General features: G+C 36.9%; 1 protein-coding gene across 6 annotated transcripts in view; it reads right to left on the bottom strand.

Annotated features, from left to right (window-relative positions):
* ptpn4a (protein tyrosine phosphatase non-receptor type 4a) overlaps positions 1-27,526 on the bottom strand; it is a 201,329-nt gene that overhangs the window by 94,323 nt on the left and 79,480 nt on the right. For all 6 annotated transcript variants that reach the window (XR_011356614.1, XR_011356617.1, XR_011356616.1 and 3 more), the window contains exon 12: positions 11,933-11,996. Coding sequence is in view for 1 of the 6 variants with exons in the window: in XM_069934869.1 (XP_069790970.1) it covers positions 11,933-11,996 (64 nt within the window). In the remaining 5 variants the exon portion in view is untranslated. The remainder of the gene's footprint in view (positions 1-11,932; positions 11,997-27,526) is intronic.

The raw sequence follows: 27,526 nt of genomic DNA, 5'->3' as shown, positions 1-27,526 counted from the left end.
TTGGAGGATGTTTCTCCCTCTTTGATAATCTCAGAGCGGTAGAATCCATTAGAGTACTTTGCAACTTCTCTGGACTCTTCTTTTTGGGGTAGTACCTCAGTTAGTGGCAAGGATTGTGAGGTTTGTCTTTGGCTACCCAATCTGGACATTGCAGAGGTCTGTGTTGTTGAAGTGGATGTAATGTTGTAGGGCTGTTTGGTTGAGGACTGCTTGGTTGTGATGGGGCCTCACATCTTCACAATATTTTTGGAACATTGACAGCAAAATGAGCCTAGGGAATCTCATCTGGTATGATGAGCATTGGATGTGGCCACTCTCTCAACTGGTCTAGGTGCCATTTCCATAATTTAGTTCCCACCGGTATAGAAAAAGAACAGGGACCTTGTTTTCTATGGATAACCTCTCTCACCCATGGTTTCCTATTATCCTGGTAGCCTCATACCAGTACTGGTTCTCCCACTTCTAGAGATCTGATAGATTATTTAGAGATGTGGATTGTTCTGTTTGAAGGCTGATGTTCATGTAAAGTCTTGTTCTGAAGTTGCATCCAAACATCAATTCAGCTAATGGTCATTTGGTAGCAGAGGTTGGCTTGTTTCTATATCCTAACAGGAAATAGATGATTTTGTGGTTTATTAATATATTTAGGAATTTCTTAGTTTTCATGGCCTTCTTGAAAGTCTGTAAAAAAAAAAAATGTTCTGCTTTCACATTAGTGGTTGGGTTGTAGGGTGCTGACAAGACATGTCGAATACTGTTATTGCATAGCAATATCTTAAAGGCCTCTGATACAAGCTGTGGACCAGTATCAGAAACCAGTTCAATAAGTAATCTATATAAAGCAAATATACTTTGTAGTTTTTCAATTGTCTGGTCTGTTGTATTTTTCATGTGTGATACTACTGCCCATTTAGAATGTGCATCGACAACAATGAGGAAGTTTTGGAAAGCAGCATGGTCCACCTCTGAATTCTTGATGCAGCTAGCATTAGTATCCCCTTTTTAGGGCTGAGAATCAAACTCAGTGGTTTGCTATCTGTTATTAAGGTAAACTTTCTACCATACAAGTATTGATGGAATCGTTTGACACCAAACGTTATGGCCAGGCCCTCTTTTTCCAGTTGTGCATAATTACGTTCACAAGTTGTTAGAGACCGGGAGGCATAAGCCACCGGTTGTTCTCCCTTTTCCGTTACCTGTGACAACACCGCTCCTAATTCTACTGGCGAAGCATCCATCACGAGGGTCATTTCTTTTTTGGGTCATAATGGACGAGAACATTGTCACTTAATGTTAGTGGGTCTTTCAAGTGATCCACCACGTAACTACAGGTACACGATCCTTTATCCGGACATCTAAAATCTCCAAAATTCGGCAAGCGGTCGGGAGAGGCGGCCGAGGGACCGGCGGTCGGGGGAGACTGTCAACGGACTGGCGGTCAGGGGAGACGGCCGAGAGACTGGAAGGGGGTGGGGGTGGATACGGCAGCACAATTCAGGTGGGCTTGCCGAAATTCGGAACACACTCTCCTTCAAGGGTTCTGGATAAAGGATCGTGTACTTGTCGTCTCTTCATTCCAGCACAATTTCTGATTTTAAAAAAAAATCAATTGGTTGAGCATTGATACATTTGGAATATGTTTCTAATAATGGTTAACCAAACCCAGGAATGACTGCAATTCAGCTCAAGTTGTTGGGTAGGCTGCTCTGTGGTCTGCTACCTTGAAGGTGTCCATTCGGAGGCCTAGATTTGTTACTGAAGGTACCATAAATACACACTTGACCTGGGGCAGAAGGACCTTTGCTTGTTTCAATTGGGTTAGGACTTTTTCCTAGGTTGGACAGGTGTTCAGAATCATCACCGCCTGTAATTATAATGTCATCGAGGCAACATCCTACATTAATTCCATGCAATAATTTGTCCACAGCCACTTGAATATTGCTGGGGCTGCTAATATTCCATATGACATTCAGGTATAGGTGAATGACCCCAAGTGAGTATCATATTTCTTTGAGTCTTCATCCAATTCTATTTGTTGGTATACTTGTAAATTTATTTCCCCTGTTCGAGGCTTGGAATCATCCTTCCACTTTGGGCACAGGATGTTTAGGTATCTGCAAAGCTTAGTTAATGGGAACTTAGTAATCACCACAAATTCAAATTTTTCTGTTGGATTTTTGCACTGATATGATGGGAGCTGCCCAATCAGTGTATTGGATTCTTTTAGTAGTTCCTCGTGTTTCAATCTATTCAGTTCTTCTTCAATCGTTCCTTTTTATTGCAAATGGTACCATTCTGGTCTTAAAAACCGGTTCAACACCTGATTTCAGGTGTAATTTCCCCTGGACTTCTTGGATTTTTCCCAGGCCATTTTTGAAAATCGTCTGGTACTTCTTGAGAACTTGCTCCAGTTTTGGCTTGTCCTCATCTTCTAGACACAAGTACATTATGGATCTAATCTAGTTGATTGTGTGATAGCCAGATTCTTCTGAACAACGCCAGCCCCTTGGTGTTCACAATGTAGGGGGCAATCTTTTTGGTGTTTGTTCTTTATATTTCATGTTTACATTGAATTTTCCAAACTCCGAGTTTCTTCCCGTGACTGTTTGGAACACTGTGTTAGCCTCTTTAATGGATGAGGTGGGGTAGCAGTTGTTTTAAACAATGGCATTAACGAAACTGCTGCCCATGTTCAACTCCATTCAAAGAGGTTCGATGTTGCTTTTCACCTTGATGTGGAATTCTGATTTTCTATCCCTAATCTGCAATACATAACTTCCATTGTCTTGTCTTTATTTGAGTCATTTGTTTCCAGGCTGGGGCTTTCATCCTTCTCCATTGTTCTTACTCCACTGGGAAGCCTTTTGTATTTTGGTCCTTTTTAACCTTGGTTTCTTGGACATTTGGCTCTGATGTGCCCCTCTTTGTCACAAAGATAATATCTAGATCTTCTGAAATAACAATTATCAGGACTGTGGTTGTTTTTTCTGCAGTGAAAGCATTCTTGGTGGAAAAATTTGCCTACCACTAGTGGTTCTCCTTGGCAGATGTCCAAGCTATTATCAGCCATCTTGAAACCCAAGGCCGTATCAAATACTGAATTAAGTGTTACTTTACTTAGTAATCATTGTCTGGCCCTGCAGTCTGTTAAATTCATTACTAATCGGTCTCTTAATGTTTCGTTTAAAAATTCACCAATCTCACAGTGTTGTGATTACGTAATTCAGCCAAAAAATCTGCATTCTGATTCTCCCATTTTCTGTGAGAAAATCTTTGTCTTTCTGCCATAACAGGTGGTTTGGGACTTAGACATGTCCCTATTATAGTACACAACTCTGTATTTTTTTTGTTCCTGGTGTTTCAGATGCTATTAGAGATTTATCAGTTGAAATGTTTTACTTTCCATTTGGGTGAGAAATAATGAACATTTTCGATTAAACGGCACACTGCCAGTAATATTATGGACAATACAGTGATGATCAAATTTCTAAATAGTCATACCAGTTTTCTTCAGAGGCCTCAAACTTTCCAAACAGAGCCCATGAACTTTTCAAACTGTGACTCTGGCATCTTGAGGGTTTGTTCTTTTCTCTTTGTTCTCTGTGCCTGAGCTTGTGGGGTCTACTGTGGAGATAAATTCCTTTTTAAGTCTTCACTCCAACGTCTGGAACATCCAGGAAGTCCATTATGATCTTTGACGCCAATCTATCATGTATTTGAGGTTTAGAAACACACTGCACACAGAGACGTGATGCTTCATTCATTGTTTAATACAAATCTAAAATGGTTCTCTGCAGCACACAGATTATATGAGTGATGTCATCATTACGTTCAGTGTAATAATGTCATACGCATGCAGACGTATATACATAATGCTAACCTCATTAACCAGCTTTGCTACCTTGTCAAAAAAATCTCAATTTATGAAATATAGACTGTTTCTTTCCACGTGGATGCTGCCTAATCTGAAAATCATTCCTGCAATTTTCAGTTTTTGTTTCACGTTTGCCAGCATCTCCAGGTTTTGCTTCAGGTCCAATGTAAGTGTTGCTTGGTTCAAAATGACCCTGAAAACTCAGATTTAGTCAATGGGCCAAAATGACCATAATATTTTGAATCTTTATAGTAGTAACCAGCAAAAATTATACATCAAACTCAACCTAAAAGCAATGTGTTAGCATCCATAACACAAACAGATAATTTAGTCCAAATGCTCTTCATTAGTCTTTCCCAAAGTGGGCGGTGCCACCCCCCGGGGGCAGTGGAAAGATCCAAATGAGCGGTGAGGTAAAAGGGGGAAGCCTGAATGTTTGCTTGTATCTTGGTGACGTGATCTGGACAGGACACACACTATACGCCAGGCAGATCAAACAGCAGACACCATGGGGACTGGTGACCACCACATTTTCACATCTGAAGGGCCAAGGCTTGAGGTTTGTAGACATTGAAAGTTATCTTCAGCCAGGGATGGTGACTGGCTTGACTGCTCAGGACGGTAACCTGACAGCTCTATATCAAAACCTGCGCTATTCAGAAAGTGTTATACAAGGTATACGTGTATTTACATCTAATTGTAACTCTGTCTATACCAAATATTTATACAGTAAAATCCCTGTCATCCAGAATTCAAGCAACCGGCAAAAGAAATTGCAGAAAATAAATGGGCAAAAAGCACAAAAGTTTAAAATTGGTGCGCCTCACTGTGAGTTCTCCAAATACGCAACACGTAGTCAAAAGCAACTGGGAAATTCACTTATCCAGCATCTACCAGTCCCCATAGCTGCCTGATACCAGGGATTTTTTATTGTAATTCAAAATCAAATTCTCTTCCCATCCTTATCCCAACATTCACTTCCAAAAAACTACAAAATTGGTAAAGCATGAGAATGAATGAAAAATATCAATATGAAAGTGGGTAACACCCAGCATAGGTCTGTCGATCAAGAATTTCTGTAATTATTTGCCTGAGGTACAGTTTCAAGATATTATCTTTTGTTCAGCCAGTTGTGACTAAAAGCAACCATTTTAGTTAAGATTTCCTGAAATGGCATTTAATTCCATCAAATAGTTATGCCAATTTTTTTATTAACTTTAAAATACTTCATGTAGATCACAACTATTTGCCAATAGATTGATAAAATTGTCTGTTTGCTCTATAAAATGGGTATCAATTGATCTACTTTTATATGGCCACAGGCTACTTACTGATTAGCTGCTTGCTTTTTATTCAGTACATTTCAAAGGATCTAATGATCCTTTGGTAAAAGTGTATTATGTGCACTCTCATAAAGAACCCCCTGCAATGTCATATGCAATATCTAGTCCTTCCAAAAGAATGAATGGATATGAGGAAAGTGGAAAAAAAGATTTCAATAAGGATGGTGGAATTTGTTTTTATTTAATTTCTAGTTTAAACCATCTAGAGTTCTTCAGGTATTCAAAACATTAATATGCAAAACTCAAAGGCTAAAATTTTAAGTACGTTTGAGATCATGTCTGGCTAATAAATTATTTAAAATTTCTCCAAGCCTCACCTTCAGTACTTATTACATTTCCCCCCTCCCCCCCCCCAGATTTTGGTATTTTGCTTCTAATCGGACAAAGATCTTGGTTTGCTGGCTCTACAGAGCAGACTAATTATAATTATTTTTAATTTAGGTTGGTTTATAAATCCACATCAGGTTATTATGGCTTCACGACCAGTGAATTAATTTGCAGTTGCAATAAGTACAATGTTGAAATTAAAGTTTTTGAAAATATTTTCAAAACCTCAAATGAAATGCAGCATATAAAAATGCTGCAAACATTTATGGCAGACTTGAGTCATTGAGCAAACCTTGGGTTGGTGCATAACTCAGAGGTTAAACATTCTTAAAGTGTACTCAATATTATTGCTTTTCACAACTTAGTGACAATTAATATGCAATCTCGGATTTGCACACATTAATTATCAGACACTCAAATTTCCAATGTAATTCATATTTCATATTCTAAATTAAATATACACCCTTAATTTATTGGCTGAAATGAGTAAAACTTAAAATGGCCGATCTTGCAAAACACCTACTTGTGCTCCTCAATTTATGATGGGGTTACATTCTGGCAAACCCATCACAAGTCGAAAAAGAATACCGCACCTACCATATTTTAGAAATAAATTTTGAATACCTTTATTCCACAATGAGAAAAACCATCAACGTACACAGCTGAAAGGATATTGGGCATGAAGAATGTTTGAAGCATTGATCTAAAATTAATTGCTGGATGGTGGGGATGCTAAAGTGACAGGGTCATCGATGTCACTCGTTTGTGTGATCGCTACAGAGACCGCAAGTGTGGTTGAGTCAACATTGTGAGAATATGCTGTACGATACTCATGTGTGATGCTGCCACCGCTCAGCATCGTGAAAGTAACATAATCGCAAGAGCTGGAACAGATCAGAATTCGAAAAATCGTAAGTTGGACTATAGTAAGTAGGGGAAGCATCTATATAGTTATCTGCTGACTAAAAATACGAAGTGTATAAAACACCAAGATTTTCTAAGAATTCAGTTACTGCTCTTTGATTAACACAATGCCATTCAGCGACTCAAAGTTAATACTTGCTTTTGTGTATTCTTTCTATTCTTTAAGCCACAGCAATGCAAGAATAACATTCACAGAGCCATTATTTTTCCCTCCTCACCAATTATCAACACTGCTAGAAAACCTACAATGCTAAAAAGCAAATGCAACATTTGCACTCTTGCCAATAGATCCTGACTGATAAAATATTAAAATAATACTACTAGAGAAAAAAGCAATACAAGTATTAACACCACAGAGGGAAAAAACACATACAATTAAGTGGTTTTAGAATTAGAAATTTACACCACAAAAGTAGTCAGTAATCATGCTGTTAAAAATAACAAGCACATCAGCTCAAGGTCTGAATCCTGATACCTTTCACCTCTTACATGACCCACCACCCTTGCAGAGAGAGAGATCCATGGCCCACTGAAAAATAATACTCAACTATTCGCTCTCTTCTATTCAATTAACCTGCATTAATCATCCCTCCATTTCCTTTCATCGAAAGAAAACACCAATGTTGTTCATAAGCCAAGTTTTCCAGCCCTACAACATACTTCTATGTTTCTGCATTCTCTCTGGTACAACCACTTTCTGGTGAGCCCGATACACCTCCCTAGCATGACCTTCTTGCTCTTATTTCACACCTTGACCAATAAAAACTAAGCACCATTACCACCAGTCATACTGCCTTCGAGGAACTGCACCGATTTGTTTGCCACCTTTGAATGCTCTCCCAAAACTCAACCTCATTTGTTCTGTCTAAATTTAATTATCACTTTGGTGCCAACTTAAGCAGTCCACTGAAGGATTCCTGCAAAACTTTCTCACTACTAACTTCACCAACTTTAAGATATCTGATATAGGCAGATGATACCAAGTTCAATTGTTTATGGGCTACTGAGTCCTGAAGAACCATACAGAACATAGTTTTCCACTCCCAGAATCAATTTATTATTAGCCTTTGCTTTCTCCCATGCATTAGCCATTTTTTTTTTTTAAACTGTCACATTATTTCATATCCATGTCTTTTAGTTGCTCTGATTATCTTTTGGGTCTGCCAAACTTCTTGGTAAGAAACAGACTTGTGCTAGTTCCATTAAAAAAAAGTCCGATTTTAAAATCTTTAAGCACCATTACTTTCTGTCCATGTTGATTGCCTTGCATGTCTTTTCTACATTGTCCCACAGAACATTTTTAAACAGTCCAACCCTTCCCTACCTGCCAATCTCAGAGCCTTGAAAGTCTCCATTGTACCAGCCTCCACCACCACCCAAAGCAGAGAGTTTAAGACACCCACCACCCTGTGGGTTGAAAAGAAACACTTACTCCTGACGTCTCCCCTAAATTTTCCTCCACTCATCTCAAATGGGTATCAGCTCCTGGACAACCCTTTGTCTCACCACGTGGAGATTCATGTGCTGGTCCAGACTCTTTCCAAATGCTGTTTTGCCACCCCCACCCCCCTTTTCCCTTGCATTGTATTGCAGGTACTCTCAGTGTGGACAAGGTCCACCTCACGTGTCCTATGAACAGCCTTTTACCAATATCCCACCAAAACCACCTGTAAATTGGACGACTAACACTCGATTTTCCATCTGGGAACTCTCCAGCCAGATGGCATTAACATCGACTTCTCCAGTTCCTAATAGCCCACTCCCTGTTCTCCCTCTCTCCATCCCTCTGCCCCCTTTCCCCTCTCCATTCAAAGCCTTGCCTCCCTCCCCCTCTTGCTGCTGTGCCCTCCCTCCCTTATCCACCTATTACCTCCTTCCTGCCTATAGGATCATGCTGCTCCCCCACCCCCCACCATTTATTTGGGTGCCTGTCTACCTTTTTCTCAAACTTTGATGAATGGCTCAAGCCTGAATCATTGGTTAGGTATCTTTATCTTTGTCATATAAAGTACCCTAATTGACCTGTTGAGTTTCTCCAGCATTGTGTTTTCACTTTGGAGGTGTTGGGGAGAGTGTTGAAGGTTGTCATTAGTTACAAAAAGATGTAGACAAGATGCAAAGTTGGACAGAAAAGTGGCAGATGGAGTTCAATCCGGATAAGTGTGAGGTTAGGCACTATGGAAGGTCCAACCTGAAGGCTGTGTACAAGGTTAATGGTCAGATGTTTAATAGTGTGGAGGAACTGAGGAACCTTGGGGTCCAAAACCATACATCTCTCAAGGTCACTGCACAGGTTGATAGAAATATAACATGGTCTATGGGATGCTGGACTTCATTAGTTGGGGGATTGAGTTCAAGAGTCCAGAGGTCATGTTGCGACTCTAGAAATCTCTGGTAAGTATTGTGTTCAGTTCTGGTCATCTCATTATAGGAAGGTCATGGAAACTGTGGAGAGGGTACAGAGCAGATTTACCAGGATGTTGCCTGGATTGGAAAACAAATCTGATGAGGCAAGGTTAGCAGAGCTGGAACTTTTCCCTTTGAATGGAGACAGAGGCCTAGAAGATTCTAAGAGGCAGAGATAAGGTAGATAGCCAGCACCTTTATCCTAGAGTGGGAGTAGCAAACTCCAGGGGAAATCTGTTCAGAGTGAAGTTTAGGGGAGACATCAGGGGTTGCTTTTTTTGTTTACACAGAGTTGTGGGTGCCTGGAATGCATTGCCAGGGTGGTGGTGGAGGCTGAAACATTAGGGGCATTTAGGATCCTCTTGGACAGGCACATGAATGAAAGAAAAATAGAGGGTTATGAGGTAGGGAGGGTTTATTTTAATTTGGTAGGAATATGTAGGTTGGCATAACATTGTGGGCCAAAGGGCCTGTACTGTGCTGTAATGTTCTATGTTCTAATTCAACTGGCTTAATGCTTTCTAATTTGAAAAATCCATATTAATGACCTTCTACTACAATGCCAGAAACAAAAAAGTGTTTGGAAAAATTAGTCAACTTTATGCTGTTTTACTTTAAGACCCTTTTAAGCAGGCTTAGCAATTTATGCATTTGAAAGACTTAAGCTATCTGTTTATCATTAATACTTTACATTCTTCCCCATAATGCAAATGTTTTAATCATTCCTTCTCTTTCACAAAAGCAGACTTAATAGGTAGTAAGTGCTCTATTCTCTATCCCTTCCATCATTTACAAAACATCCAAAAGGTTCCCAGGCATAATTTTTTTTTTTTTTTTTTTTTTAAAATCAGCCAGATTTTAATGACAGAGCATGTGCAAGGGTTCCAAATGTCTGCTCCTGCTTCCAATTCTGACATTCTTTGCAATTTATTTTCCTGAGGACCCTCTCTGGCTTATCAACTTACTGTTTAAATCCACCATTGTGTTTTCTGTACAACTTTTGTCTTTCTGCAATATTGGCAGAATACAGATCATAAAGCTATTGACAGGATGTTTTGTTGTTTTCAAAACAAGTGAAAATTTCAGTTTAACAATTCAACTCAAAATTTCCTTCAAACAAATTCAAGCAACAAAAAGGCAGCATTGTCAAAGCTGCTGTAATGGTAGAGCTGCTACTGGTATGGACCCAGGAGAGAGGAGACACAGCTGCACCGATGGGTTCAACTGCTCAGTCCTAATCCTGGTGGTGCCATCAGGCATTAAATGGCCTGCTAAAAGTGCCGGCAGTGTTTCGTAAACTAAAATCCTGCAACCGTTGGTATGCACCCAAGATGGCGAAGTCTGTGCTCTGCAGCAGCCACGAGGAGTTGCAGATCCTGGAGCAGTGGATCACAACAGGGAACTAGAAACAGGGAGAACACCCCCAGTTGAGTAGGAGAAGCAGAAGACACTACCCTGAAGGATGGTGACCATGGCAGTGAACCAGTGAAGGGCACAGCGGCTGAAGGACCCACACAGCAACAGGCAATGCAGTTGGGACCTGCATGGGCTTCAGAAGACAGGCTCATGGGAACCAGGTATTGGAACAGTGATTTGAGAAGGTGCTGAGGGCAAGAAGGGTCCTGGGCATTGAAGGCTTCTTGATCTTGTCAGAGGTTGACAATGGATTGAAGAGGATTCTGTGTGGCTGTAGAAACCTCATGAGTGGTGGAGGTGAATCCATGGACACTCAGTGACACTGAATGGACTCTCTTTTGATTCTCTTTTTTCTTACTGCAAGGGTGCTGAGCAACACTAATTGTGGCTCTTTATCTTGCAGCAGGCAGAAAGCATTTTCATGCCCTGTACAATTACATGACAATAAAGGAATTTTGAATACTATTAGACTATAATGATCCTTTCAAATTATACTACACAAGCATTTAATATACATGTTTGAAAATACTTTTTTTTCTGCAATTTCATATTCATTTTCCATGCTTTCTATATCATGTCTTGTCCATCAATTCCAATGCTGACTAGTGGAATCACTTGTACTATAGCAATACTATAAATAATTGAAAGATTAAAGATCAACCTTTCATCAACACTGCATACACTGATAAATTTTCAAAGTATGCATTTTATTCATTAAGGTGATTCCAAAAATTGTGCTCTATGAGTGCATGTTGAACAGACTGCTTTGTGTTTTTCACTTCTACCATTCTGACATTTTCTGCACATTTAAGTGAATCAGTGAACCAGGTTGTATTCTTTGAGAATCTGGAAATTCACATTAGGTGGCACAAATGCAGGGAGAATGATCCCCTGTAAAAAGACTGTTATTACCCAGATAGCTTTAATCACACTAGCTTTGTAAATCAAAGGCCAGTACATGTGCAAACATTTAAAAAAAGTATTTGATAGATTGGGCTGGTTATGATGTTTGGGAGGATGTTGCAGGGGGTAGGTGGATGAGAAGTGAAGAGAGAGGGGCCAAAAGTCATACATATGCCCTATGCAAAAGAAGATTAAATATTAGCTAGTTCTTTTAATCGAGGAACAAAATCTATAGGTCAAAATGCAGTCTACAGCAATAAATACTTACCCTGCTTATTTAACATGCACCAGTTCCTGACTGGGGTACAGATCACTTCACAGAAGAGGTAAAAATCAAATGTCATAGCCACTAATATTCTAAATTAATTTGCTTTATCTGAAAAATTTTCCAGATATTATCTGCATCACTGGAAAAGATTAGAAGGGAGTGTTCCAGATTTTCTTTGCTCTCATTTTGATGCACAAGACAATGTAACTGTACAGCACATAGCACATGCATTAACTTCTAATATGCTGTCTACTATTTGGTGCACAAACTCATGATAAGTGTGCAGTTATTTCAACTTTTCCTCTATGATCATTTAACAACTGAATAACCAAGAGTGTTATAATTCGTCAAAGGCTGTTCTAAACCAGTATGAAAGGTAAAGCATAAAGTACTAAACTTTAAAATCTAATTTTAGAATTCATGCTAAAAGAGGCATTTCAAAGTAAAACAAGCTATAGGAAGATTACTTACCAATTCTCTTTTAAGTTGAATGAAGAACTGCTTGCATTTAAATGATATTTTTACAATCTTCAACCTGTGCGAAGAGAAATGGTTAATAATAGCAATATGAAAAATTTTTTAAGATTATTAAAAAGTTAAAGAAAACACCTTCAGGGCATTTCAAACTATTTCTTCAACTAAATAACTTTGGAAGAAGGTCAAACACTGCAAGGTAGGTAACATGTAAAGGCCATTTGATCAGGTCATTTGTTAAATAATACAAAAGGGAAAGCATTGCTTTTGAGTAATGTGGGATTTTTCATATCAAGGGGTAGACAAGACTTGGAATTAGTCACAAACAGCATTTTCAACTGTTCAGTATTATCCCAGAACAGCAATTAATATCAGCATGACCTTATCTCAGGCACAAATGACTTGTTGGATTAACTTTGTTCTGAAAACTTTTCTAAATAAGGGTAATTACTGAAGGGGAAAACAAAGGGAATTGGCACACTTTATAATCATTGAGACCCTTTGATTGAATACCCCAGTGAACCATTCTTTTACATTAGTAATTCTATTTAGTTTCACAAAGTTATTATTAAGAGAACAAATTTTAATTTTATCTTTAAAACAATCAACTAAAATGGAGAGAAATACAATTATTCCCAATTCACTAACAGAAATCATGGTTTTTGTTAAGTATTGCTTCCTCAGTCAAGGGACACAACACTTGTCTTAGATGCAGGTATCATACAGACCCTTTCATAAAAAATGTATACACAGCACAGGTATGTAGCATGAGTTAGACTGGCGCACTGAAGATCTGCTGCAATATAATTTAAAGCAGCACCATGCAATGGGCAAATATTCAAGTTTCTGAAGAACTAAGATGGAAAATTGGTCATTTTCTGCACTTTGGCACAGTGATTCTATCAATAAAAAGAATTTAATTGAGATGCATTTCTAGCTAGAAATGTGGAGGAGTTTGGAGAGAGTGGAAGAAACCTTGAAAAGGCAGTTATGACTGTGCATATAATTTGAATCATACAAGTGCAGGCAGTGATTTGAAATCAAAGTCTTCAATTAACATTTTGATAATGAGCAAATATAAATCCAAATTGGCACAAAGCCTGAAAAGTGTGGTATAAACATTTCTATGATTAGAAAACTTCCCCCATTACTTTTCAAAAGAATTGAACAATGTCCTTCAATTGAATTAAATAGATAAAAATATTTCATGGACAAAATTAGTCAAGAAAATCCAACGAGTTTTCTAGATGTCACAAAGCCCTCTCTGCCTTGCTCTGTATATGATTTAACAAAACAAGTCAAAGATGAAAAAGTATCCTTCTCAACTCCAGAGATCCATCAGTCTGAGACAAGACCTATATCTTCAACAAAAGCAAAATAGGATCAAGGGAAGATTTTGGGTAGGAGAGAGAAAAAAAACCCAGAATATATTCAGAAGGGCAATTAACCAGGGTAGAATGAAACCAAGTACTAACTTTTAACTCTAAGTGTACTTTTAACTCTGCATACAGTATTTGAAAATGTGCATTCAAATGCTGCAGGAAGTATCAACAGACAACATCTTCAAATATTCACACTGAAATCAATGTTGGTACAGATTTTTCTGAAATAATGGAGAATAATGTACATAATTTTTAACACATCAAATTATTTCAGTTCCAATACAGAGATGTAGCTCAGTCATTGAAAATTTTGGGACATTTCCACAAGTTTAGCCATGTCTACACTTCACGGTTGATCAGTGATTTTCATTATGTGGTTGTGCTTGCATTATTTTCTTAATTAACAACTACCTCTTCAAAGACCATGAAAGAGATTTATAGCTGCTTCCAGGTCCACATTAACATCCTCACAAAATTCAGCTAGTTTTGTTAGAACTAACATATCTTTGACAAAGCTAGCGACTCTAGCAAATTAGTTCATGCTCATCAAGTGCTTTTTTAAAATATTTTATTTACAGATTTAAAGCCACAATAAATTAGTTCATTTTCCAGTATATAATTCAAATCCTAATACATGTGGTATTTTAAAAAAAAGATAGAAATATAGATCTGCCTAGACTCTTCCCCCCCCCTCCCCCCACATGCCATACTAATCTCCTACTGAAAGAAAAATAAAGAAAGGGACCAGAGCTCTTACCATTTTCTCAAGTGGTATATAGCTCCGAGCCTTAGCATGCCATCTTTCCATTCCCAAATTTGTATCTAGTTTCCAAGATATGGCTATTCACTTTCTAGCTATAGCGAATGCAATTTGCACAAAATTAACTTGATAAATATTCAGTTTTAATTTAAATTTAATTTCTTTAATATCTCCCAATAAAAATAACAATGGATCATGTGGAAATTTAACCCTGGTTATTTGTTCTAAAAAAATTACCTATTTTCAACCTAAAAGGTGTCATTTTAGGACATTGCCAAATAGAAGGCAGAGGAGTTCCAACTTCTCGTTCACATCTAAAACATAAATCTAAGTCAATCTGATTCAATTTATCTATCTTTTGAGGTGTCAGATATAACTGGTGATAAAATTTGTATGGAACTAGTCTGTATCTCACATTTATTGTAGATTTCATAACTTTTTTACATATATCAGTCCATTTTCTCTCATCTATTTGTATATTCAATCTACTTCACATCTTTGCCTTGATTTATGAATTCCTAATTCCTTAGCTTTCTTTTGTAATAATTTATACATTACTTAAAATAAATTTCTTTATATTCCCATTACATAAGAATGTTTCTACCTCTGTTTCTGGTGACAATTAAAAATTTTGACCAAATGTTTCTCGTAAAAAAAAAATTGATAATGACAATATAGTCTTTTCATATACTAAATTTTTCTTTCATTCTATTAAACATAATACATTTACCTCCCTCAAAGTAATCCTTAATCTTATTAATACCATGCTATTACCAAATCTTTAGATACCAATTTCCCATAAAAAAAAATAAATCTATTTTGAAATAGAGGTGTTTTCCTGGACATCCAACCAGATCCTCCTTTTTCCTTATCAACTTTATTCCATAATGCCAATAAATGTTTTAAAATAAGTTTCCTTATTTGCTATCAACATTCTCCCATTCCATTTATAAATAAAATCTAAAGGTTTTGTTTCCCCTATTTCACTAAGTTTTATATTTACCCAAGCTGAATTTTTTTCAGTAATACATTGCATTAATAATCAGCAGTTGAGCAGCTTTACAATAATTCATAAAATTGGGGAGCTGCAAACATCCCTGATCCCATTTCCATGTTATTTTTTTCTAATGATTTTTCCTTTCCATAAAAATATTCATACATGAGCATTTAATTCTTTAACTTTTTTTGAGGAATATCAATTGGAATCAATTAAAAAATGTTTATGTTAATACATTTTACCATACCTATTAATGTAAAAGGCAATATATCCCATCTTTCTAAATCTTCTAACTTTTTTTTAACAATGATAACTAATTTAATTTAAATAATTTTTAAAAATTTTTGAATCTACTCTAATAGCTAAATATTTTATGCCTATACCTGGCCATCTAAAATCAAAATTAAAAAAAAAATAGTTCCCTTAATGAATGGCATAATTTCACTTTTATACAAATTAATTTTATGACCTGACATTTCTCCAAATTCTTTTAATTTAACTTAACTGGCCCAAAGATTTAAAAGGATCTGATAAATCAAAACATCATCTGCAAATAAATTTATTTTACATTCTTCTTGATTCACCTTTATGCCAGTAATCTTCAGATCATTTCTTATTAATTCAGCTAATGGTTCAATTACTATAATAAATAAAGCTGTTGATAATGGACACCCATCTACTTGATCTAGTTAAGTAAAATTTTGTCAAAACCTGACCATCTGTCACAACTTTTGCACCAAGTTCCTTACATATCTTTTTAATCCAGTCTATAAATATTGATCCTAATTTATATTTTTCCAAAACTTTAAACAGGAAATCCCATTCTAATCTATCAAAAGCTTTTTCTTCACCTAAAGCTACAGCTATACTCAAATCTCCTCTCTTTTGAACCAAATGTATAAAACAAATCAATCTCCCAACATTATCTGCAGATTTCCTATTCTTAACAAAACTAGTTTGATCCAGATGTATTAGTTTTGGTAAATATTTTGCCAGTATATTTGCTAACATTTTAGCTATTATCTTATAATCTACATTTAACAATGAAATTGGTCTATATGATGTTGGTTTCAACAGATTTCTATCTTTGTTTGGTAACACAGTAATAATTACATTTGAAAAGGAATCCAGCAGAGATTTAACTTGTACTGCTTGATTTAATACCTCCAATAAAAGAGGTATCAAAAGATCTTTCAATTTTTAAAAATATAAAACTACTGGAAATCCATCTTCTGCCGATGTATTACTTTGAAATGAACTCATTATATTTGTAATTTCTCTTACTGTAAAAATCACAATTTAAATAATTTCTTTCTTGATCATTTAAACTAGGTAAATTTATTTGAGATAAGTCTATTTATCTTATTCTTATCTTGAACTGATTCAGATTGATTTTATTCTATATAATAATCCTTAAAAGAATCATTTCTCTCCTGAGGCTTATGTAATTACTCCAGATTTCTTTTTAACCGCATTTATTGTTCTAGACGTCTGATCTGTTTTAAACTGCTATGCTACACCTTATGTACTTTTCTCCTAATTCATATTATCTGTTTAGTTCTTAGAATTATTTTCTGTTCTATGAATAGTTTTGAACTTTCTTATTAATTCAAGATTTCCTCTGTTCTTCAGTAGCTTTCTTCTGTATCTCCTTTTCCAAATTATCTATTTCTTGTTCTATCTGGTTAGTCTCTTTTAGTCTTTATTTTAAATTTTAGCATAACTTATTATTTGTCCTCTTAAATATACTTCAAGTACATGCCATATAATAAATTTATTTTCCATAGACTTGAGTTTATTTCCAAGAACAATTGGATTTGTTCTCTTATATAAAAAAAATCACAAAAATCAACTCTTTAACAGGAGTTAAAACTCCATCTATATTGAAAATGTCCTTCTTCAGAAATTGAAGATGTCATTAATAGAGAATAGAGATAAAATTCTTGCCTTGTATTTTATAAATTTAATTCTTGTAAATGTGCTGATATCAGAAATAAATCAATTATTGAATAAGACACATGTCTCAGAATAATAAGAATAATCCTTTTCTGTAGGATTCAACCTATGCTAAACGTCGATTAAATTTAATTATTTCATCAGCTTTAGTGTCCTCTTAGCTGCTTTAATTTTTACTGACTTTATTGATTTGTCTAATATTGGACCTAGACAAAAATTAAAATCCTCTCCTATTAATATATTTTCACATGATTCTGCTAAATGTAAAAAAAAAATTCCCTGATAAAATCCTCATCAACAACATTTGGTGCATAAATACTCATGAGTGTCCACATTTCAGAATATTTTTGACAACAAATTATATTATATCTTCCCATAGTATTCATTGTAATCTCTTGAATTTTCACCAGTAATGTTTTCTTAATTAAAATTGCTACTCCTCTAGCTTTTGAGTTAAAAGATGCAGCTGCCACTTGACCTCCCCAATCCCACTTTAATTTTAAATATTCTTTCTTTGCTTTTATACGAGATATACTTGACAATGTCCACTTTCATTTTTTTTTTTATATAAACTGACATTTGATCGTATTGTTAAGCCCGTTAACATTAAAACCAACAAAAAATTAAACTGTTATCCTTATCCATTATCTTAAAATCATATGGGTTGTGGCAGTAGCCACAAAAAGCCAAACAAGTGAACAACCCCATCTCCCACCTGTGGAAAATACTCAATTTAATTAAAAAACATCAAATATCTTTTCACAAATGACAATAAGAAGTCTATTCCTCAAATCACTAAGGGTCCTTGTTCATGGCTTACAACTTGAAGTGGTGCAGTTTTCTTTGGTGAAAACTGTATCTGCAGCTCTTCTCTATGGACTTCTCGACCAGAACTAGAACCTTCCAAACTTTCTTGAATTTCCTCCTTAATCCAAGGAAGGGATTCAGCAAAAAAAAAATTGCCTCTCTTTCGTCTTCAAAAACATTTTGGATGATAATTCAGAATAAACACTTTCAACACTGCTGGAAATCGCAAAGCAGATCTATAAGCTTCCCTTCTTCCCCCCCCACCCCCCAAGAATTGCTTTCAGAGTTGAAGTTTTTCCTTCTCTCCACCACATTTCCACTCAAATCCATATAAAAGAAAACTTTATTTCCATCAATCACCATAGGTCCAGCTTGTTGACTTGACTTTTCAATTGCCAGTCTTAAAATTTTTATTCCCTGTCCTGATAGTGAAGACACTTAATTAATACTGGTCTAGGTGGCTGAGACGCCAGTGGTTTCTTCCTTAATGCCCTATGGGCCCTTTCTAATTCAATTCCATTTGGAAAAATGATCTTCTCCCAAAACTTTATGAATCCATTTTTGAAAAAGTCCACAGAGTTACCATTTCCTTTAGTATCTTCCTTGAGGCCCACAATCTTGACATTATTATGTCTACTATGGCTTTCCAATATATCCATTTTTTCCATCATTGCCTTCTTCTACTTATCCTAAAGCATCTGAATTCTCCATCCTTTCCACTCTTGCCATACAAATTTCTGCATTTTTAAACGTCAAATTCAACCTTCTTAACTCTCCTTTTAAATTTAACAATATCAGGAACCACATTTTTCATGTCCAGTCTAATGTCATTTATATTAGAGTGCATAGCCTGCATATTATCTTGTAATTTATCAAATCGCTCCACCATTAACTTAGATTTTTTTTTTGAAATTAGTCTTTTAAACTTCAGAAGGCCACCTAATGCTCCTCTATATTTCATTTCTTCTGAATCATCTGAATTCTGTTGATCTTCATCTTCTTGTTCACTGCCAAATAATGATTCTAAGGAATCTGACAGCTTTTCTTCAGGTTGCACTTCCTCTCTTCTGCCTGCATAACCAACTATAGTGCTATAGAATCTCCATTCCAGGGTTCTCTCCTCCTCTCCACATATGTGCAGGTGCTCTCCAATGGGAATAAGCCCGCCCTCTGCTGGACATCATGACGCCCACGTGTGTTAGTAGCCATGTTAGTCTTGGAGTCATAATTGAGTGAGTGGATACAAAACAGTGGCGACGAGGAATGAAACAAACCTAACACATCCTCCATATACCAACCATGAGAAGGCAGACAACAGAAGGTAGAAAACGACTACCTAACAACCCGAAAAATTCCCTCCAAAAGATCACGGTGAAAGCACACCAAGATGGCAGAGGGAAAGTTTGGGGAATTCAAATGAAGTATAAGTTGGGATAACTATGTAGAATGGTTTAACCATTATTGCATTGCCCACAATATTGTGGAAGGTTCAGTAAACCACAAATGTGGCCTCTTCCTCAGTATAATGGGCAGCAAAACATTCAACCTCCTTAAGACCTTGGCCCTGGAGGATCCAGGGAAGAATACATTCAATGAATTATGCACTGCTCTAAGGAACCATATAAGCCCTAAACCATCAGTTATGGCAGAAAGGCAACAATTCTATGAAAGGAGACAAGGACCAGGAGAAACAGCAAGTGAATTGGCATCATTGCGCAAACTGGCAGAGCACTGACATTTCGAGCAGTTACTAAATCAGGCACTGCGAGACAGATGAGTGATGGGGCTGGCAAATCCCCAAGCAAGGCAAAAATTATTAGAAATGGATGAAGATGTTACATTACATATTGCATACAGGTTTGCCTGCAGCTCTGAAATAGCAGATAAAAACTTGGATGTGGGTCAAACAGACCCACTGGTCCGGAGGTCTTCCCGCCAACAATGCGTCAGTTGTAGGAAATATAACCAACGACCAGAAAACTGTTTCTTCAAAAATTCTAAATGCAACCATTGCAAAACAGAAGGACACATCAAAATTAAATGTTCACTTCTAAAGCGCAGGTGGCCTGCAAATAAATAGCTAAAGTCAAAACAATTGAAGTGAGAGAGAGGCAATCTAGCAATGATGGTAACAGCCCAAAGACTGACCTTGAGTGGCAAAGCACTCAAGCTCCTGAAATTTCAGCTCCTGTGATATTACACATCCGAGGAATAAATGGAGGAAATACAGAAATCTATACACAGCTAAAATAAACGTACACCCCTGAAGATGGAGTAAGACACAGGGGCAGAGGTATCCCTCATGCCATTACATATAAAGGAACACTTGCTACCACGCCTCCCGGTAAAAACAACTGAAATAACTAAGATCTGTTACAGAAGACAGAATCAAAGTGTTTGAAAAATGTTTGAAACATTGAAACAACAGTAAGAGAATGCAAACAACGACAACCAAAAACACTCTCTCACTACATCGTAGATACCAGGGACTAGCACTCTTTGGAAGAAACTGGCTACAACACATTCCCCTAGACTGGTTGGAAATCGGTTCAATAGTAAATGTAAACCACAGACACCTCCCAGCCAGAACTCAACCAAATCCTCAACAAACACGCAGTTGTTTCCCAACAAGAATTGGGAAAAATCCAAGGTTTTCAAGCCAAATTGCAATTAAAAGGTAATGCAGAACCAAAATTTTTCAAAGTCAGAACAGTCCCATTTGTTATGAAAGGAAAAATTGAGGCTGAATTAAATAGACTAAAACATGAAGGCACATTAGAACCATAATACAGAAATTGGGCAGCACTCATCGTACCCATATGAAAAGCAAACAATGAGATTCGCATTTGCGGCGATTACAAATTCACCATCAATCCATCACTCAAAATTCCTGAACATCCCTTGCCCAAGGCAGAAGAATTGTTCTAAGCACTAAAAGGAGGGCAAAAATTCACAAAACTAGAATTGTCACAAGCATATCAACAGATAGAACTGGACAAAAAATAAATCAAAGAAATATGTGACAATCAATACCCAGCTGGGACTATTCACCTTATACATGCATGCCTAATGTGCGATTTTTCAAGCAATAATGGACAAATTACGACATGGACTTGAGATGATATCATCATCACGGGCCAAAACGACAGTGAACACTTACAAAACCTTGAAAAGGTTTTGACCAGTCTACAGCAGGCTAATATACAATTACGAAAGGACAAATGCGTCTTCATGCGCCCCTCAGTAACATATCTTGGGTTTACAATCAACAATGAGGGGGTGCGAATGAATCCAGCAGGAACAGAAGCCATTCACAAGATCCCATACCCAACCAACAAATCTGAATTACAGTTCTTCTTAGGACTTGTTGATCACTACTGAAAACATATCCCTAATATGTCTACACTATGCAGCCCGCTGAACCAATTACTCAAGAAAGATCAAACATGGTATTGGAACACAAACTAAATACATAGTCGAGCAACTAAAAGAAATTCTAACTAACAAATAAGGTACTGATCCATTACGATCATAGAAACCAAGTTACACGAGCCGTGGATGCTTCACCAGTGGGTCTAGGAGTGGTACTATCCCAAATTACTGAAAAAGGTGAGCAACCAGTAGTGTATGCTTCACGAACATTAACCACAAGTGAACAGAATTACACTCAACTAGAAAAAGGATTGGCAATAATTTTTAGTGTAAAAAAAAATTCCACCAATATCTGTGCAAAAGAAAATTCACCCTGATCACAGACAAGAAGCCTCTTAATCCTGGGGCCACACAAAGGTATACCAGTATTAGCTGAAGCCAGAATTCAAAGATGAGCCATGCTACTAGTGGCATATAACTATGACATAAAACATAAACCAGGAACACTTAACAGCCATGCAGATGCCTTATCACACATGCGCTACCCAAGACAGAACAACGAGAAGAAATCATTAAATGGAGAGCAGAGGCAGCAGCCGTCAACCAAGAACAACTTCAACAACTGCCCATTACAGCCCAGATGATCAGAAAGGAAACCCGAATAGAGACAGCATTAAGCAATATCCTATACTTCACCCTTAATGGGTGGCCCGAATCTGAAGTCATTCTAGAAGATCTAAAACCTTACCACACACGCTGCCATGAACTACCAGTCGAAGAAGGATGTTTACTATGGGGTACCTGTACAATTATTCCAGCCAAATGACAAGCTACCATGTTATCAGAACTACACCACAACCATCCGGGAACAGTATAAATGAAAGCACTGGCCCAGATGCACGTCTGGTGGCCATCTATAGACAGAAACATTGAAACAACAGTAAGAGAATGCAAAGTATGTCAGTTAATGCAGCTAAAAATGGCGCAAGCCGAAGCTAACCTATGGAAATGGCCATCCAAACCCTGGCATCGGATTCATGTAGACTTCGCTGGACCATTCATGGGTGAGACTTTCTTAATAGCTGTGGATGCACAGTCCAGTGGCCAGAGGTTTCACAGCTGAAAAATACCAAAGCAGATCCCACAATTGACTGTCTATGAGCTAACTTTGCCACTTACGGTTGTCTCATGAATTAATTATGGACAACGGGCCTCAATTTACATCAGAACATTTAAAAAAATTTAAGTGTGTGAACACTATCGGACATATTTTGTTCCCACTCTATCACTCAAGTACTAATGGGGAGGCAGAACATTTTGTATAAACATTCAAAAAAGCAATGAAAACCATGAAATTTCTAAATGCCTCTTGGACACACAAAAATCACAGATTTCCTATTGGGGTACAGAAACACGCCGCACCCTAGCAAAACTAATGTTTGTCCGCAACCTGTGGACCAGGCTGTCCACAGTTCATCTAGATCTGGATCTCAGATTGCAAAAAAAAAAACCAGCATCGCCACAGACCTCACCTAGAACATTGGAAGTGGGGGAGATAGTTGTGGTACAAGATTATAGACAATATAAAGACCCATGGGTGGTAGGAGTAATCTTACAAAAATTGAGCCCCTGATCATACTCTGTTCTCGTGGGGAACTGATTGTGGAAGTGACACATTGACCAATTACGAGCATTGACTGACACTAAAGTCCATTAACTGCATCATGAGCTGGAGTACATGGAACCAGGTCTGCTGTGGCCTGCCCCGACCATCAGGCCAAGTGGGGGGGGGGGGGGGGGGGGGGGGGGGGGCGGGCGCGTAGAGAAGATCGCGGAGCCAAGGGGTCCAGTAACTGAGACATGCAGCCAGGAGGGCAGCAAAGATGGGCAGTTGCTACTGAAGGACAGTGAAGGTGGGCACCAGCCATCGATCATTGACCTGACTATCTATGGGACCCAAGCTAAGACTGGCACAGCAAACCATGACAAGGTGGTCCAAAAAAGACCACCTGAACATTAAGGACTATGTGCTCTGATTATTATTACTTTCCCTTTTATAATTACAATTACTCATGAGATGTATTCTAATTCTCACTTGTAGTCCTGGGCCTGATGTAATCTTATTAGTTCAAAGGGGCCCAGTCAGCATTTACCGCACAGTAGGGGGAAGAGTGTTGGACATTATGATGTCATCCTTCCATAGGCTCCTCCTAGCCATGTTCGTGCAGGTGCTCCCCATTACGCCTGCATAGAATTTCCTCATATACCTCCAGAGAGATGGGTCCGACTCCAGCGCCATCTTCTCCAGCTCCCTGGGGAGGTGGCGCTAGGCACATGTATTCAGAAATCAATTTAACAGATCAGGGAGGCATTGGAACTTGAGTCTCTGGCTCCAACTTCAAGGTAGGCCTTTTTTCTTCCATCATCTACATTTCTGTCGACTGCATTTTACTTACTCTAGCTGCTTTCTTCCCAATACTGACCATAGTAATTTTTGTCTACGAATCTTCCAAAGATTTTAAAATAATTTTTTCCAAAAATTCTTTTTAATTCGGGCTTAGATTAAATCCCTGGGAAAGTTCAGGTTCCACCTCCTGTTCCTACGCCATCATGCTCCACCCCCCTCATCCCCCATCAAGTACTTTCTGACCACCAATTGCAGATTGGTGTTGGTGACTAATTGGCTTCTCCACGACTGATGTTAATTTAACATGTCGACAGGCATATAGTTCATCTTTGTCAACTTGTGTTACATTGTGGGAAAGATTCAAGTAAAAAGAATTTCGAGTGTAATTTAACAAATCAAGAATAACTTGTACCTTTTTGGATGGTATTTCTGAATCCTATGACACTACGTGTACTCAGATGGTATGTGTCAACTCGAACACAGCAAAGCTTGAGAAAAATATCTGAATTCAAGACTGTTGGGGAAAGATTCAGGCTTCCAAGTATAAAATTAATTAAGATAATAAAATGATAATTCAATAGATGATTGATTAATTTCATTTTTACTGCACAACGCATTTGCAGAACATATTTAATTTCTTTTTTTTGGAATTTAATTTGAATTTAAAAATAAGCTCAACTATTTTTGCCTCACTTAAAATACAAATGTTAAAAAAAGCATTAGCTTGCTCTAGGTCATTATACAAAAAATGTATACAAAATATCAAAGCATTGATCAGAAAGCAACTTGTCAAAGGCAAATTTCTATAGGCAGTTTTATTAACCTACACTTTACTAAATTGATTTTATCTGAAATAATGAATTCAACTGAGTTTCCATGTAAATGCTTCCTCCTGGGTTGCAACAGAACTGCACAAGGACAGACAGACCCTTTAGCTCACCACACTAGCTCCAACCATGATGCCATTCTAAACTGATCCGATCTGCCTGCATGTGGGCTCTAGTTGTGGGATTCCCTTCCTGCTCATGTCTGTCAATATGCCGTTTAAACATAATAATATCTGTGCTGATCACGCTCAGGCAGCACATTCCAGGCATCCAAAACTGCAGTTAAAAAAAACTTGCCTTGTAAATCTCCTTTAAACTTTCCCCTTCTCACCTTAAACCTTCCTCTTCTATTATTTTCACCCAAGGAAATACAGTAACTCTCTCTGCCTCTCAATTTTACCAAGTTTCCCCTGAGCCTTTGGAGGAAAAGAAATGCCAGTTTATCCAACTTCTCCTTATAGCTAATACACACCAATCCAGGCAGTATCCTGGAGAATAACTTCCGTATCCTCTCCAAAACCTCCACATCCTACCAAGAGTGTGTGGAGCAGAGCTGCACACAATACTCCAAATGTGGGCTAACTAGTTTTGTACTAATAATCCAACGATAGAAACTTCACCAGGCATTTAAAGGAGAGGAAGACACTCGTCCTCTGCTACCATCTAATCAACTTTAAAAAAAAAATTCCAGCACAGTTACATAGGTGAAGGAGTTTACGCTCTGGGAGTTTCAGTCAGAATAACTTAGTTTAGTAATTTTAAAAATATTTTCTGCACATGTCCTGCATGAATTATTCTTCTGTTTTGTGCTCACTGCATTTGTTTAGATTTATTAGCGATTTCACAAATCTCATCCTCACATCCAAAAAAAATAAATCATGCTTTTAACAGTCAGGGAATTTTAATATTTTATATATTTAAATGGAAAAGAAAACAACTGTATCACATCATCAGTATCTTGGGTAGTCCCAAATAAATGGTCTCAACTCAAAATATTGATTCTACATGAATGTTGCCTGTCCCTCCATCAACTTATTGCTTGTTTATTTCCATGTCTTGACCATGGCATTTATCTTTGCTTTCAAATAAAAATTTCAACTCCATTTGTTATCCTTTCCATTTTAAAGATTTACAGTTATGGATCCCAAAAATAATTTATGAACTGTATTTCCCCTCCAATCAATTAAAATAAGAACTGCATATGACAATATCAATTGATGACAATAATGGAGGTCATCACCTGCCATCCCTCCACCATTAATGCTGTGAATTACCAAATTCTATTTTTCCTCAAGTTTCAAAACTCTAAAATACTCTTCGGTATGTAACTGGTCTGGCGATATTGTTTGAATATATTCCCTTTAACCACAAGCCTCTTTACACTTCTAATCTACCTAACTGCACACAAACTTTACACCATCTTGTAAAGCTATTTGCATTGATTTTTTTTAATTAAAGCCAAGCTGTTTTTAAAAATATTAATTTCAAATTTAAAAGCAGTAAGAGTGACCAGTACAAACTAATTTCCCTTCACTTCTCCTCAGTCATCCACCAATTAATCTTTTCCTTTCTAGTGGCAAAATAATTTTCACAGCACATGGCTATTTTGCTCTTGGGCTTCAGTTGAAAAATCTCATTGAAAACGCAAGGAAAATTCTTAATTCGATCGATCAAAAAGCTCTACTTTTTCAAGGCAATTATTGCTTAAACAATTGTCTTCACAAATCAATAGGTAATGCCAAATTCTAAAACACTGCTAATTCCATATTAAAAAGATACAAGCAATGTTCCCTGGGTATAGATGACACTTTCCAAGTTCTCGAAATTCCCAATTTCAAAACAATGTCATCTTCACAGAAATCAAGCAACTATATTCCAAATTACTATCTTATTTCCAATAAATCAAACTTCGTATTTGCAGCTGTAAGTAGCTTTAATTTGTTGATAAAAATAATAAACATCTTGCACAACTTCGCATTGAGCTTTCATAATGATGAATAAACAAAGCATTCAGATAGATTTAAAGACATAATATAAAACGATCATAAAACAAAATAAGATGATTAAAATGAAATAAGATAAAATAAGATTAATTCAAAGAAAGGTATCTCAAGAGCTTACATCGGTTTTGATTCTCCGAAGAATGAGAGCAAGCTCCTCATACATTTGAACATTATGACATATGATGTCATAGTAATTATGGTAACACTACAAACAATTCTTAAAGGGATAGTCGCAAAATTACAAGATTTTAACCTTTACATTGGGATGGATTACAGTCAAATTTTAAAAATTCAGGATACCTCTTTCTTCCTTACATCACCTTGTACCAATACCAATCACCTTGAACAAATACCAGAATTTTTTTTTTTTTTAATTTTTTTACAAAGTTACTTCAACTACCAATATTCAAGAAAACTAGATATTTTCAACAGAAATTTCAATATTTGAATTTGCCTTGTCAAGAGGCATAGTTGCAACGATATACTCAAAGAAACTGGCCTTTTGGTATCTACATTAATTGCATTTACCCAAGAGGACATCATTCTAGCCTTGCCTATTTATGTCTTTCTAAATGCCTCTTAAATGTAGTAATTGTATCTGATTAACACATTTCATATATTAACCACAGAGTAAAACCTTTACCCCTCAAATCACCTTTAAAACTCCTTTCTCTCCCCCAATTTTGATATTTCCACCATCAAAGTTTTTTGACCTTTGATTATCTTTGACTCTCAAATTTTATGTTTCAATTAACAATCTTTGCTTCAGGAAAAACAAGCCCAACGATCTCTGTCCAGAAATAAAGTCTTTGCTTCAGGATAAACAAGCCCAACAAGCCCAACAATCTCTGTCCAGAAATAAAGTCTTCCAATCCAGGCAACAACCTGGTGAATCATTTCTGCACTCTCCAGGACAATTACACCCTTGTGTGTGGTGACCAAAACTACACACAGTAGTTCATCTTAACCATTTTTTTTAATAGCCTCACAGAAGAATTGAAATTTAGATAAATGCACATGTTTTGCATTAGATTAACAACTTTAATTATTTGTTTGCTGTATGCATTCATATAGAAAAAA

The sequence above is a fragment of the Narcine bancroftii genome, chromosome 4 (genome assembly GCF_036971445.1).
Source record: "Narcine bancroftii isolate sNarBan1 chromosome 4, sNarBan1.hap1, whole genome shotgun sequence".
NCBI classification, from domain to species: domain Eukaryota; kingdom Metazoa; phylum Chordata; class Chondrichthyes; order Torpediniformes; family Narcinidae; genus Narcine; species Narcine bancroftii.
The sequence above is the reverse complement of the archived record's forward strand: the minus strand, read 5'-3'. Positions and strand labels throughout refer to the sequence as shown.